General features: G+C 37.5%; 1 protein-coding gene across 10 annotated transcripts in view; it reads left to right on the top strand.

Annotated features, from left to right (window-relative positions):
* Positions 1-16,116, top strand: part of LOC113074180 (probable voltage-dependent N-type calcium channel subunit alpha-1B) — an 88,530-nt gene that overhangs the window by 60,922 nt on the left and 11,492 nt on the right. For 7 of the 10 annotated variants that reach the window (XM_026246986.1, XM_026246978.1, XM_026246952.1 and 4 more), the window contains 16 exons: positions 2,028-2,124; positions 2,679-2,839; positions 3,309-3,446; positions 4,186-4,387; positions 5,277-5,441; positions 5,932-6,042; positions 6,397-6,480; positions 6,966-6,971; positions 7,794-7,910; positions 8,003-8,068; positions 8,246-8,337; positions 9,065-9,215; positions 10,789-10,916; positions 11,986-12,082; positions 14,535-14,640; positions 15,873-15,980. In XM_026246986.1, the coding sequence (XP_026102771.1) occupies positions 2,028-2,124; positions 2,679-2,839; positions 3,309-3,446; positions 4,186-4,387; positions 5,277-5,441; positions 5,932-6,042; positions 6,397-6,480; positions 6,966-6,971; positions 7,794-7,910; positions 8,003-8,068; positions 8,246-8,337; positions 9,065-9,215; positions 10,789-10,916; positions 11,986-12,082; positions 14,535-14,640; positions 15,873-15,980 (1,829 nt within the window). The remainder of the gene's footprint in view (positions 1-2,027; positions 2,125-2,678; positions 2,840-3,308; positions 3,447-4,185; positions 4,388-5,276; positions 5,442-5,931; positions 6,043-6,396; positions 6,481-6,965; positions 6,972-7,793; positions 7,911-8,002; positions 8,069-8,245; positions 8,338-9,064; positions 9,216-10,788; positions 10,917-11,985; positions 12,083-14,534; positions 14,641-15,872; positions 15,981-16,116) is intronic. The other 3 variants (XM_026246996.1, XM_026246964.1, XM_026246945.1) reach the window with 1 other exon arrangement.

The following is a 16,116-nucleotide window of genomic DNA, read 5'->3' as shown; positions in this document are numbered from 1 at the left end:
ATCAGGCCCTGTACAGTAAATGCATGCTAGGCTAATGTGCATCAGGGAGCATGGGTGGAGTTGCATGACCTTGTGGAGCCCACTGACTGGCCCAGAGGAGTAACTACACCATGCTGATTTGTGACAATGCTGTAAGGTCTCTGCTGATTGGCTGTTTGATTGGTGGTCACTGGATTCGTAGAAGGATGTATGAACTATGCATGTGTGAGTAGACATTGGCACTTTCTAGGGGTGAAGTTGAAACTTTGCTTATTATTGTAAATGCTAGAAATCTGCAAAAGTTACCTGCTCTTGCACATGGAAAGATCTTTTGTAGTTGTAGTCATTTCTTTTGAAATATGTCTATGTGCAATAGAAAGGAATCACTGCTTGGGGATTTTTCGCAAGCATTTTCACAATAATTTCTTGAAGTTGTTATTTTCTGCTGATTCATCTGTCAGCAACAATCATACACCTGCCAAAGCAATGATTATTCAATGGTTTATCGAAGTAAGAGATCGTGAATAAATGAGATGCGACATGAACTATATCAGATATTCTGTTGTTCTCTCTTCCATTGCTGCACTGGAAGAACCAAACGGTACCTGCAAACAAAAGCAAATGATAATGACCCGCTTACTGTATATTATCCCGCTTATTAAATGGCTGCTTTCGAAATTAAATAAATACATGAAAAATTTATTTTAACTGAAATTATTTTATCGTTAAAACCGCTAAGCGAAAAAGATTACAATTACATAATCCATTACAATGTACAAAACAAACAGCCAAGCAACGAGACAAACACTTTACCAATATTACAGTAAAATTAATTTTTACTGTTGTCAGTAACTGAGACGCAGTTTTGGCATCATTTGCATTTGCAGGTGGTGTGATATGAGCGGTGTAAAAGTTGAGCCAATTTTATTTTATTATTTGTATACAGCATTGACATGAGCGGTGGCATGAAATTTCTGGCCACAGAAAACCGTGATCGACCAATCAGAATCAAATATACAAGAGAGCCGTGTAATAATTAGTTGTAATATAAGATAATTGGGAGAATAAATTAGCACAAATAGTAATTTATCTGTACTTTATTTTGTCAGACATCCAACAAAACACATGCCTTTCATCAAAATAGAGGCTTAGTGAAGGTTATTTGAATGAATGTGATATCTTACAAATAATATGACCATGGAGTGTTTCATCATGATTCAGTTAACGATTATGCTTGTCCTTGCATTTACTTCATTAAATGACATTGATAGCTTGGCGGTTATGATTTGAGCATTTAGGTGCTGAAGCATGACTGATTTCTGCTGGGGACTGCTCTTTTCTTAGGGTGAAATAACTTTAATTACGTTTTATTTAGCTGTCCTTTATCTTTTTCTGCCACTGGCTATGCGTTTAATTAATACATGCACTGTTTTCAGATCTATGCAGTCAGTTCATCAAGGTGACACATTTGAAGCATGTCAGTTTGATAAAGACTTGATAAAACAGCATTGATTCCTGAAAAGAAACAATGCCCTTTTCTAGGACAGGTTTCTTTGTTATCATTGGTGCAGTGTTGTTGTTTTAGAATCTGATGCACAGAAGCGTTTGGGTTAAATTCATGTTGCCTTTCTTATTTTATGCACAAATAATCTTAAAATGTCATTCAATAATAAGATAACATTTCTGATAGAGCTCATTAATGCAGAAATATTAACTATTTTACCTGCATGCAATAGAGATACATGTATTTCATACTCTGTCATCAAAGCATGAGCTTTTGGAAAATAACCAATCCTTTGTTGGAGCAATTTCAAAAGATGCTAATTCATTGGAGAATTAGCTGTTGTGTTGTGTTATATTTTTTGCTTGTCAAAAAAAAAGGTGAGTATGTTTAGTCTAGTGTTTCATTACTGACATTATAACAGATGGAAACATTTTCATCATGTTTACTCACATTCTCATGTGTTTTGTCTGGATATGTAGGAATCCTTTGATGAAGAAGTTTGATCCTGAATTTACTCACCCTTTGTTTATTCTGACTTGTGTAGAGGAACCAAGGGCAAAGACATCAGCACTATCAAGTCCCTGAGGGTTTTGCGAGTCTTGCGACCACTGAAGACCATTAAACGTCTACCGAAACTGAAGGTACACATTTCATAGCAGTCCATCAATATAGCTACCATGGTTTGGAAAGTATATTTATAATTTTAATATTTTGTGGAAACCGTGACTATTGTTTTTAGGATTTTTTGATAGATGAATATATGAAAAGAAGTAAAGAATTTGATTCGAAATAGAAATCAGTCAGGTTTATGACATTTTTTTTCGAACACTTTGCTGGGCTATGGACAAAAAACAACAACAACAACAACAATTGTAAAAATTGTAAACATAGTGTTAACAAAAAAAAAAAAGATCTCTGTGAGTACTAGTAAGATACACAATAGGTATGGACAATTACTAATACAAAGAAGGATATTAACAAAAAAACATGAAAATTGATGTGGATCATACATTTTGAAATGAAAAATGCATAATAGCAAATAGCTTTGTAGAAAATAAACTATTTTGGTTCCACCTATCTGAAGACAAGAATAAATAAATTTTTAAATAAAAATGCATAAAGCATCCAGCTTTATGTCTGTAGCTGATTATTAATGAACCAGAGTGTGTTTGCATGTCTGTCTGCTCTCTTATAGGCCGTGTTTGACTGTGTGGTGAACTCCCTGAAGAACGTGTTGAATATCCTCATTGTCTACATCCTGTTCATGTTCATCTTTGCCGTCATTGCTGTGCAGCTCTTCAAGGGCAAGTTTTTCTACTGCACAGACGAGTCCAAAGGTCTGGAGAAAGACTGCAGGTAGAGTGGGATTAATACAGGAGCAGAGAGCAGGGTGATTATCTCACACCTGCAGCTCCCCCTACAGGCATACAGTACTATTTTCCAAATCCATGCAAAAGTGAGTGGAGAAATGAAGAGTTAATGAGATAAGGTGTTACAACTATGGAATGCATGGTGATAGGTTTTTGAAACTATTAGGGGATTTTACAAACAAGCCATATAAAATATAATCAAATAAATGTTGGGAAAATTAAGAACATTTCTGGAGCTAATGCATTTTTCTAATTATGTTCAGCACTGTTTTCTTCTGCTCTCTGTCAGTAATTTATATAAAATGATTCTAAGTCTTATACTACTTCTAATACTACTACTACTACTAATTTTAAACTTCCAGGTGTACTTATAGCACCAGTTTTAATCTACTGTCTGTCCTGAATGGGTCTATCTTTATATATGCTGTCTCTATCATTGTTTTTTTGCTTATTAGAGGGCTGTTCTTGGATTATGATAAAGATGAAGTAGCAGCCCAGCCCAGAGAGTGGAGGAAATATGAGTTCCACTACGACAATGTGCTGTGGGCGTTTCTTACTCTCTTCACTGTTTCTACTGGAGAGGGCTGGCCAACGTAAGTCAGCAGACATGTGAAATGGTCCCTAATGGGGTATATGTCAAATGTCAACTTACCAAACCAGAAGATAGGTCTCATCACATCCTTTTGTTGGAGAAAGTGTTAATAGCAGTATAAAGTAAGACTTTTAAGGTAATCAGTTTTACAGAATACAAAGGTTTGTTGTGCATAACCCCAATTACATTTATAACCGATGTTTGCTTTATATACAGTTCAACTATTAGCTCTTCAGTATGTTTTTGTAGGGATTAGAAACCTATGAGCTTCTGTCCCCTTCAAACACTTCCCTTGTGTCCTCCGACCCCTGAGTGGCCTTTTATTCTCTCACTTTAAAGGCCATAGTCAGTTTGAAGTGGTGCTCTTTGAGGCTCTGTGATACTGATAAAGCACAGCTCTCAGGAGGCCGACTATGCAGACATTCACGAATCAGCGTCAGCTCATGAATGTGCTGGAAAAGTCATTGTAATTGTCTGTGATGCATTTATTTATTTTATTTATATCGTTGTTCACAAGCTTGTTGGGGTCAGTGTTCTGCAGCTGCTGTGGAATTCTTTTTCCTCACAGTGTTTGATTGTTTAATACAATTATTTCAATGTATTTAGAAATTCAGCAATGCAAGATATATAAAATGCTTCAGAATAAGACCTGTTGTCACACACTGAATTTTCTTTAAAAAAAATATTACTTTGGTCACACAATAGAAATGACGGTTACATGTAATGTTGTCTGTACACAGGGTTTTGAAGCACTCTGTAGATGCCACTTTTGAGGACCTGGGTCCTAGTCCAGGCTACCGCATGGAGATGTCCATCTTCTACGTGGTCTACTTTGTGGTCTTCCCCTTCTTCTTCGTCAACATTTTTGTGGCCTTGATAATTATCACATTCCAGGAACAGGGCGATAAGGCCTTGTCAGAGTGCAGTCTGGAGAAGAATGAGGTATAACTGAATAATGTATTTATTTATATATGATATATTGTTTTCATAGTTCATTAGTAATTGGCAGGTGTGGTGAAAAGTATTTTTGTCTCGTATTTAACATCATAAAAAAATATATATATTTGGTATTTACATATATTATTTGATCTCATAATAAAAGAAATGGGCAATGTTACAATTTTGTCTTGAAGTTTTCGTATCTTGTTCGGTTATATGGGAGAAAAAAAAAAGCAAAAAATGTTCATTTGTAATAAGATTCTACAGAAAGTTACTAACACTGGAGGTGTTTTTAGAGTTTAGTGAAGTGTACGTTACCTACAGTGAAGCCAGCCATGGTAACAGCTGCAGATGTCCAGGGAGGGATTTGTAACAGGATTAATGCATGTGCCTGCGGCAGACCACACACACACACACACACCTAAATACCCACTCAGAAACAGGTATACATTCATATGCTGACACACAGTGACTAAAGACACACACAGAGACAGCCAGCCCCATAGAAGAGCAGTCAGCAAGATGTTCCTGCCCTATTTCCTCTGAGGCCCAGTCGTCTGCAGAGCCTGTGCTGTTTCACTCTCTCCCTGTCCATATGCCAGCACAGCATGACTCACAAACTTTGGTGAAAACCCAGACCTCAGGAGAAGTAATTTATCATCAACATTCACAGCAACGCAGCCAAAAATATCATCGCCATTAGAGGTCTATTTTCTTGTTTTGCCACAGGTTAGACTGTGTCTTCCACAGTTGTCTCTGCACTTTGTATGATTCGTTTTGGGTACGAGAGAGAGAATGTGACTTCATAAAGTCTTTTCTGAAATATAAAGATGGAAAACAGTTGTGTGTCTGTTAAGTGAATTAATTTCTCTTTTGCTGTTTTTCCTCTCAGAGAGCCTGCATTGACTTTGCTATCAATGCCAAACCGTTGACCCGCTATATGCCACAGAACCAGCAGTCCTTTCAGTACCGCTTGTGGAAGTTTGTGGTTTCTCCACCGTTTGAGTACTCCATCATGATCATGATTGCTCTCAACACTGTGGTGCTCATGATGAAGGTCAGCAGGCTATTTTTCTTTTAGTAGCAGTCCTTTCTTGGAGAGTTGACAGCTATCAAAGTTTCATTAAGTATGCATCAAAAGTTTATAATGTTACATTATCAACATTTATAATGGTACAAAAGATTTACATTTCAAATAAATGTTTTTTTTTTACTTTTGATTTATCAAAGAATCCTGAACAAAATTGTCAGATTTACCACAAAAAATATTAAGCAACAGTCAACATAATAAGAAACGGTTCTTCAGCACTAAATCAACATATTAGATTTCTGAAGAATCATGTGACACTGAATACTGTTGTAATGGTAGCTGAAAATTTAGCTTTGCCAGCACAGGAATAAATTGCAATTTTTAAATATATTAAAAAAGAAATTTGCCGATGACTTCCACTGGTTTTATTCCAATTTGTGAAAATCATGCAATTTGTTGTAACAAAATAAAAAAGGATGCTCAAATAAATAAAATATTTCCCTCCTTACACCTGCAGTTCCATGGGGCTCCTGAATCTTATGAAGCAATGCTCAAGTATCTCAACATTGTTTTCACTGCTCTCTTTTCAATGGAGTGCATTCTGAAGATTATTGCTTTCGGGCCCTTGGTGAGTATCGTCACTTATACCCTCACTTATACCCTGTTCCTCAAGGAGAAGTTCACCCAAAAATGAAACTTCTGTCACATGTCAGCTTTTGAGGAAATGATTTATTGGAAAATCTTTATAGCTGTGTTCATCTTCCACAAAAATTTGTGTGTGTGTGTGTTTTCCACAGAAGGTCACAGTTTCGGAACGACGTGAAGGCTAGTAAATGATGACAGAATATTCATTTATTTTGGGTGAACTAATTCTTTCATGCACAGTAAAACAAATAAAAAATAATAATTATGTGAAAGAGTGTGAAATTGTAAGCCTCTCCAACCTGTCCCTGAATGATGTCTCTAATTCTTTTCTTTTCAGAATTACCTGAAAGACGCCTGGAATGTGTTTGACTTTGTGACTGTGCTGGGCAGCATCACTGACATCTTAGTCACTGAGATTAACGTAAGTGAGCAGCACCCAGCTCTGTGTTTGAGCTCTATTAGAGGAGAGTCTTAGAGCTAGACCGAGTGTAATAGCAGACAGCAGAGATTGGCTGAGAAGAAAAGCCCAGACATGAATGATGATGAGCTGAGGACCCATCACAGCTTTGTCTCTGGCCAAGGAACAGAAGGGGAGAGAGCTCTGTGTTGTTTTTCCAGATAAAATGACAGTAATTGACTTACCAAATTCATTTGGTTAAGCTCAATTTGACCAAATCACTAGTCTGTGGCTCTAATTTGTGCTTTATGATGTTTACAAGTCTTATGTTGTATTATACCGTATGTCTTGACGTCCGTGTCATTGTCAAAAGTTGCTACTGATGGTAATTGTGTTTGTTCTGTAACTATATTTGTGCTTGATGGCTGTTTTTGTTCTCCTGTGTTCCTTAAATGTCTTGACTCAAATCTTGGCTTGCTCCTGCCACGATTTAACATCTTCATGTATAGACTACGGTGAGTTGTTCTCTTGTCCTTGAACTTATGTCTATTCCACCCTGCTGGGAATGAAAGAACTTCCTATTGCAGCACATCATAAGGTTCTTCTTTACTGAAGATATGGCAACATCATTTTTACAATTGCCCCATGTTTTTGAGTTGACTATGTGGTAAATAGGTCTGGTTTGAGGTCATTATAGGCTTAATTAATGCTTATCATGGATTGACATCCTTGTTGGTCCAACCAATCATGTTTTTGGCTAGACTGGCAGCAATATTGTACTTGAAAATGTTTCACTCTGAATCCAGTGTAGAAAGTCCTGGAAAAATCTGGATGTCTTAATGCAAGGATTCCAAAACTTTTTTTTTGTCAGCCAAGTCTTTGACCTAAAATATTTACTTTAAGTACTTCCTGAGATTTTAACGTAATATTTCAATAAATTAACAACACATTTGTATATTCATGTTTCTGTGATGGTTAAATGTCATGGTAAAAAAATAAATAAATGTGTATTGTTTTGATTGTTTTAATTTTAAGTTACTTCTTTTAATTTCGTAATTTTAATTGTTTAATTATTAGTTTTTTATCAACTCACAAACTAGATGCAGTCCCCTTATCAACCCCCATCAGTTCATAAATCCCAGTTTGGGAAACCCTGCCATATATATGATTCGAGAAGTGGTCTCATAAAGATTAAGGTTTTATAAAATACTCTCATGCATGTTTTTTTAGGATCCGAAAATACAAACTTGTTGTTATAAAGAGATCTGAGGGTTGAAGTAAAGAGTGCTGAAGGATTAAATGGAACTTTTAGATTGAAAAGGCCTGTGTTCCCACAGGACCGTCTGCTGAACTTGAGTTTCCTGAGGCTCTTCAGAGCAGCCAGACTCGTCAAACTCCTCCGGCAGGGATACACCATACGCATCCTGCTCTGGACATTCGTCCAATCGTTTAAGGTAACTCTAGACTGATAAGTTATTCATTGTTAGAAACTTTATTTTATTTTTATTTTTTAAAGAAGTTATGAATTCTTCTTGTTTATTTCCAGGCATTGCCTTATGTTTGCCTTCTAATTGCCATGCTGTTTTTCATCTACGCCATCATAGGAATGCAGGTATATACAGTAGAATTTAAGTGCTTCAGTGATGGTGTCTTCCAGTAAAAGATCATTACAATACTCCTGTGCATTTTATCATTGGTGAATTGAAATATAGAAATGGTAATCTGTCTGAAGGTTGTTTAATGTAACTGTTTCAAAAAACATGCATTTAAAATAACATTGTGATTGCAGGTGTTTGGGAACATCGAGTTGAGTGATGATACCGCCATCAATCGTCACAACAACTTTCGCACTTTCCTCCAAGCGCTTATGCTGTTGTTCAGGTCTGCACACACCTGATATTCTTTATCTACTACAATCAAAGCCACCTGAGAAAGCAGGAAATCTTAGTGAAGCTTCTGGGGTTGTATAATGGAATAAAGGTCTGAGAAATGATGTTGCAGATCAGAGAGGATTCTACGTTAGAATGTTTCTGTAATATCTCCTCTAAACACTTTATTTAGCCAGATCACTTTATGTAGACTTTGATTGATATCAACTTTAATAGTGCACATTTGTCTAATGCAATTATGATTTTATGGAGAGCTGTGTTTATAATTTATCAAGATCTTTCATGGTCAAAAAAATATTCCTATATAAAAATTATAGCCATACAGCAATTACAGCTAACCTAGTCTGATCTATCTATTCAGTCATTTCCATTATTTTTAGTACTTGGTATCACTTTGTTTGCATCGCTCTGTTGTGCTCTGCTCTCTCTGGTCTCCCCTTATGGTCAGATTGAATTTTAAAGTACCATCTGGAGTATCAGCCATATTGCTAGAAAAGCAACATCTCCTAATGAAATTCAAAAACAAATTTCCATCTTTCCCATGAGCAGACAGCACATCAGTGTGACAACAGTGTTATAAATGAAATCTGGCTCAACAGTAATTTAAATTTCAGCACTTTTCCCATCATCTCCAGTCTCTGTTATATTCTCTGACAGTCATTCCTGCTTTTAGCAGATGCCCCATTTATTTAATCAGCTCATCATGGTGTCTCTTGCAGGAGTGCTACTGGTGAAGCCTGGCATGAGATTATGCTGTCCTGTCTGAGTGAGCGCACATGTGATGCGAGCTCAGGCATTCAAGGAAAGGAGTGCGGGAGTGACTTTGCCTACTTCTACTTTGTCTCCTTCATTTTCCTCTGTTCTTTCCTGGTTAGTGCTCAGAGTCGTATCAGCCAAAACAGGCTTATCATTACTGTAGAATAGTGGTTTTCAATACTGCTCCTGGGGACCCACTGCTCTGCACATTTTTGTGTGTTTCCCTTATTTAACACCCGATCTAGAACATCAACTTGTTAGGAGCAAGCTCCATGAACTGAGTGTGTCAGTAAGAGAGACATAAAAAATGTGCAGAGCAGTGGGTCCCCACTGCCACAACACTGCTTGTTTATCTTAAATCTAAAAACCTGGTTGAATGGGAGGCTTGAATTGATGCAAAAGCTTTAATTTGATTCCGATTCAATATGTTTTAATTTAGGGTGACCATATGCGCCATTCATATGAGACACGTCCCAGCAAGGATTTTAATGATGCCTAAAACATCCAGAGCAGCTTGACCAATAACATGCAGGTATTGTACATAATCGACCAATTGTGGGGCTGCATATAAGAAGGTGAGATCTAGAGGGACCGATCAAAGTGATGCAAATATGCGCATGTGTTTGTTCGTTTGATTGACTTGAAGCGTCGCTGCGCACAAATCCCCAAAAAACTGAAGTACGTCACCATGCTTCAAGTCAAACGAACGAACAAACATGTGAAAGCGATTCAAAAGCATAAGGAACCGTCTGCTCTGCTTTTTATAGCTCTCATGAATGTTACACAATGATCAACCTGCACAGTGGAAATAGCCAAAACCTGGATATTTTATGCAATATTAAAATCCTGGCTGGGACGTGTCCCATATGAACGGCGCATATGGTCACCCTATTTAGTTTAATTGCGATTCATTGGGCATTTTTCAGTTATTTATGAATGAAGCACATTTAAAATGACAGCTTTTGACCAAAGGGCTGTAAAAGTTTTTAACAGGCAACAATATGAAACACAAACACAATGTGTAGTAAAATGCCACTATTATATGCTTATGACAAAATATCTACCTATGTGCAAAAATTACAAAATTGTCTATTCTAATGCTGTAAATTGTATAGGGCAGTGTTTCATCACACTACACTTTTGTTCCAAAGACTTAAATTCATATGCATGGGAATGCGGAAGACCGGACACACAAAGTCATAAGAAGTTAAAAATGGTGTGAAGTTTTTTTTTTTTTTTTGCTATTTATTAAATGAACCAGCTCATAAGAGAAATTGGTACAGTAATGGTTTTGATTCGCCAGAAAGAATCAGTTTATTAGCGTAATTTGATCGAGAATCTAACTGCATTGGCCATGTTTTATGATATATTTCTATGCAGCCCACCCAAACAACTCAATAGAAATATTTTTTTTTTTTTTTTTTTGTGCAAAGTCACATTTAATACAGACTGCAAACACACATTTACGGCTGAGGTCAAATATTTTATTGTGATTGTAATTATTTGTTTTGCCATTGCACTGAAGATGCAGAAGCCATTCATTGTTTTTTGCACTCTAATCAATCAGGAAATCTATATTTTTACCCAACCTTAATTTGCAATTAATGTCATACTCTCCGATATTTTCAGAGTGTTATTCCTGCTCTGTGGCCTCCTTCAGATTCTTTTCTCCCACCACTTTCTCCAGATGCTGAACCTGTTTGTGGCTGTCATTATGGACAACTTTGAATATCTGACACGTGACTCCTCCATCTTGGGCCCTCACCACCTGGACGAGTTTATCCGAGTGTGGGCAGAGTATGACCCAGCTGCATGGTATGTTTCAGTCTGCACTCCCTCACCAGATGGAGACTATAGAGATATAGTAACTGATGATAATGTGTGACTGAAGATCTGCCAAACAGTGCCCATAAGAATCGTGGTCTGGATGTGAATGGGATCTTGTATACCTATCCACGTCCATTCTGTCCACATCACAAATGTGCTCTCCAAGCTTTCTTCATGTATGTCATATTTTGCTTGTTCTTTCCACAGCGGACGGATTTCCTATAAGGATATGTACAATTTGTTGAGAATTATCTCGCCCCCTCTTGGCTTAGGGAAGAACTGCCCTAATAGGGTAGCATACAAGGTTTGCAGCCCAAGCAACTTCTTCCACATGTGTGGCCTCTGTGTACAAACGCCCAGAGACCCAAACTTGAATGGCTGTGCTCAAATGACTTGCCTTCACACAAGCACTTGCCCCACCAGATTTGACTGGCTTTGGTTAATGATGCTGAATGGGAAACGAAGCTTTCAAGGCCACATAACACTCTAACCCCTTCTTTTATGACACTTACATAAAGTTTTCATGTTCACAATTCAGGGTTTTGGCACTAAAATAATGTTACAATATCAAGCTAAATTGTTTTTTACATATAAAGCTCAACCTAATAGTTGTGATTTGCATAAACTATTCAAATGAAACTGGCGTTGAAACCTTTGTTTCCGTGCACTGAAAGAGGAAACTCCCCTGATGTCTCAGCATGCAGATGCAGACATCTTCCAAACAATGCAGCCATTCTGTCACCATCCACTCCTTGTGTCTTTTCACTCACCTCTTCCATCTCTCCTTATCAGGGATCAACTCTCTCACCTCTGACCTCTAACCTTTGGGATCCATCTCTGACCCTGCCAGGCCAGGATGGCATCCCTGTTCATGACACTCTTGGAAATCTAATTAACAAAAGATTTCTGTTTTTTGTCGTCTGTTGTTTGTTTTTGTCTTTTCTTTCATTTCGTCTTGATCGGTTTACTTTCTTGTCCCCCTGTTTCTCTTCCCGTCTCTCTAACCCCCCAATCCTTTTCTTTATTTTGGGTTATTTGCGTTGTCTGCACTTTGAAGTGGCCGTATCAAGTACCTCGATATGTATGAGATGCTGCTCCACATGTGCCCACCTTTAGGTTTGGGAAAGAAATGCCCTCCACGAATCGCCTACAAGGTAGCTCAACTTCACATGCCCTCCTCTCTCTGCTCGTGCTGTCTTCCCATTGGCTTATTCTTCAGCCAATCTCTGTGCTCTTACAGTGTTTCCCCTCGTGTTTTTTTTTTTTCTCCCCACGCTCTGATCTTTTTGGTGTAGTCCCTCTTCCTCTCCCTTTTTATTCGAGTCTTCCCCTCCACTTCCTTTGTAATCTAGGGATGGTCACAGACTAATGATGAGTATGACTGCAGAACTTTAATCTATTTAATGTTTGGCTACAACCCAGACTCATTGGAAATGCATGCCTATTTGGACATTTTTGCAAAACGATGTTACATTTCTTCTTGCACGTTTTGTTACACTATCAAAAGGAAATGTCCAGTGAGTGAAAATAAAAGAGCGTTCAGTTTTATGCGAAACAGATTAATATGAATCTGACAATGCTTTATTACATTGCTTGTAGTACATATTGCAGCAGTTAGAAAATAAAATGTCTGATAAGTGGATCTAAAATCACGTTTAAAAATAACGTACCACCTATGCAATAACCTAACCTAAACCTGGCCGATGATGTTAAATAAGCAAGTGTGATATAACACATTTGCTGAAGCAACCATGCCATTTTAGCTTGCTTCTGCAAGTCTATGAGCTAATTTCATACTCATATTTCATGGGGCTTGTACCCAAGTGTTCCATGTTGAAAATGCAACACTATATCAGGTGAGCTAGTGAGCACGTTTACTAAATCAAAAAGCCATGCACATGGAGCTGGATATGTTATGTAAATATCAAAATGTATTATTCTACAAATCAAGCAAGATTTTGGAGGTCATGACAGGTTACTATGCAAGGAACTGCACAAAAAAAAAAGAAAAAAAAGAAAAACTGTTATTGATTGCTAACCTGCCCCATAAAGGTTTTAGCTGTTTTACTGCCTCTAATGAAATTTTTTGTATATACATTAGGTACATTTTGGGAGTTTTGCAAAAATGTAGGTAGAAGCATGTATTTTCATTGAGCCTACATGTATGTTTAATTATGATGTTAATAAATGGGAGTTAAATCTAATTTATCTTCTATGGTCATACTTCATGTGTATACAATTTTCCACATAAGTTGCATTGTGTAAGGGTTTGTGCACGAAATTGTAAAAGTGATTTTCTGTACCAATCATATGCACTGAAAATGCGAAATAATTTATGTAATCTCAGTTTACATAAAAAAAAGAAGTGCCCAAATCGCTCTTTTTGCGGGTTTCCATGTCTTCCATTGGGATTTACTTAAGGGCCCCAAACTTAGCTTAAAAACCTCTTTTAGAGCCTTTATGTTATGTTAGAATTGGAAAGGTCCCCCTCACCCTTGTTTCATGGAGCAGTGTGTGTAACCTAAGTTGCTTTCAGTCATGAGAACTTTGCACATGACCTCTCTATTTTATTCTTGGTGGACTTATTCTCCTTGTCTTGCCAGTGCTGTCTATTTCTCATCCACTCAACCATTTCCTCTCTCTTTTCTTTGTCCGGTAGCCTTCTCTCTCTCTCTCTCTCTCTCTCTCTATGTCTGCAGTATATGAGAATGTATGTCTGTGTGTCAGAATGTCCACCTGTTTATTTTCTTTGTACATTCTGGTCTATTACTCTTGCACTGCTACTGCTAGTAGATGTATGCTCTCTTTGCTCAGGGGAGCTCAACTCTTCACAATGAATCACACCAAACCATACTGTACACCTGTACATCCCATGATACAACCCAGCTGTCATGTTTAAAGGTCTACTCTGTTATTTTCCTCTTAGAAAGTTTTAACCAAACAGAAATTTTATATAAAAAATTGAGTGCACCTTTAAAGGTTGAAGTGTGTAGGCTCATCTTTGAGACTCAAATGACTCAATTACACAAGTGACCTTTTAAACATGATTCTTAGTATTTCTACAAAGCTGTTGTCAGAATGATTCAGTTGAACGTTGCTGGTGTGTTTAGCATTGTTTCAGCTCTAAAAAGCTGGTCCCCATTTGAAACTCTTCAGCCTAAAAGCAGCTATCTGCTCTACTTTTATTGATCAGTAATTCCCAGAGTCGAGCTCCCATGTCCTCTGAAGCCCCTCATGGTTATGTGTACATGCTTTTCTCCACTCTCGAGTCAGTGTCGGTTTATCACCAGTGCACTTTGGTTGCGGATCATAGCCTATAGCAGTGAATGTGAATGTTTGATTCTGTACGTTTCTATTCTGTATGTGAATAAAACTGTTTGTGTGCTTGAAATGACAAGATTAGAACAGGATTCTACATTACTGAATGACTAAACTGATCCAGTATATATATTGCTTGATAACTAGAATGCATGAACTGAATCAATAGAAGGATATGAAATAATCAGGCCTAATTTCACATGCACATAAGCTGTTTTGTTTTTGGGTTGTTCTGGTTGATTTTGAGAAGTGTTGTACCCCACTAATGAACCTCATGTCTCCACCTAGCGGCTGGTGAAAATGAACATGCCCATTGCAGAAGACAACAGTGTGCACTTCACCTCTACACTGATGGCTCTGATCCGCACTGCCTTAGAGATCAAACTGGCATCAGGTCAGTCTGGTGCCATTAGATAATTGTTCCACCTTCCCTCTCTCTTAAAAGAATCCATCTTTCTCTTTTCCAAATAACTCCAAATGTGATTAGTGCCTAATGAAGAGATTTAATCACTTATTCAGTGTGATCTGTTCCGTTGCTGCTGCGAGTTCCATTTCCACCCAGAGCAGTGTGTGTGGGATGGTGTATGTAGCATCTGTTGTATCTCTCTGAGTGTTTAGCACTGGGTGGGTTTATCTAGCTTCATTTTAACAGTGTTGCCTTGCGATTTATTGAACTTAAATTCACTCAACTTAATTTATTATTATTATTAATTTATTTTATTTTTTATTACAGGAGATTCAAATAGTTTTTCTAGCTTTGCTAAATTCCTCTACTCCAACAGTGTTTTGTCTTTCAGTGCATTGATCTTAATTCACATTATAACACACGGGAGATAAAAATAGACGTTTTTTTTCAATATTTTTGAAACAACAAAATAATTAAACTGAACGTAAGGGAAACTCCACCAAAAATTTAATTTTGTCATCACTTACCCCCATATCGTTCCAAACCCGTGAAAGCTTTGTTCGTTTTCGGAACACAATTTAAGATATTTTGGATGAAAACTAGGAAGCTTGTGACTGTCCCATAGACTTCCAAGTAAGTTACACTGTCAGGGTCCAGAAAAGTATGAAAGACATCATCAGAATAGTCCATCTGCCATCAGTGGTTCAACCGTAACGTTCTGTATCAGCCTTGCCACAAAGATGCGCTGTTTCTACGTGTATTTAGCTTTGATTTGAAAGAAAACATTGCATCCTTGTGGCGCAGCTGATACAGAGGAGCATTTGTAGCATAGGAGACTGTTGACAAAGGAATAGTTGAATAAAGTCATTATTTTTTTGTTTTCTTCGCTTACAAAACGTATTCTCGTTGCTTCATAACATTACGGTTGAACCACTGAAGGCAAATGGACTATTCTGACGATGTCTTTCATACTTTTCTGGACCTTTACAGTGTAACTTACATAGGACAGCCATTGGGACAGTCACAAGCTTACCAGTTTTCATCCAAAACATTTTAAAATTTGTTCCGAAGACAAACAAAGCTTTTACTGGTTTGGAACGACATGGGATAAGTGATTAATGACAAAATTTTCATTTTGGGGTGGAGTATCCCTTTAACTGTGTATATATAACACATAGTCTAATTAGCCTGTTTCCTCTCTGTTTATCATCTCAACACAGGCATGGTGGCCCAACGTCTGTCAGACGCTGAACTGAAGAAGGAGCTTGCTACAGTCTGGCCAAGCCTGTCTCAGAAGACTATGGACCTGCTGGTCACTCCACACAAACGTAAACACATTATGAATCATCACACAGGAGATCCTTTCTTTTGCCACTTAAATACTCTCAAATACTTGCATCCACATATTACAAAACTTACACTGAGGTACTGACACATACTTACAAATGATCTAAACCAGGGGTG

Source organism: Carassius auratus, chromosome 5 (genome assembly GCF_003368295.1).
Source record: "Carassius auratus strain Wakin chromosome 5, ASM336829v1, whole genome shotgun sequence".
Taxonomy (NCBI): Eukaryota; Metazoa; Chordata; class Actinopteri; order Cypriniformes; family Cyprinidae; genus Carassius; species Carassius auratus.
This window is presented reverse-complemented; position numbering and strand designations above follow the sequence as displayed.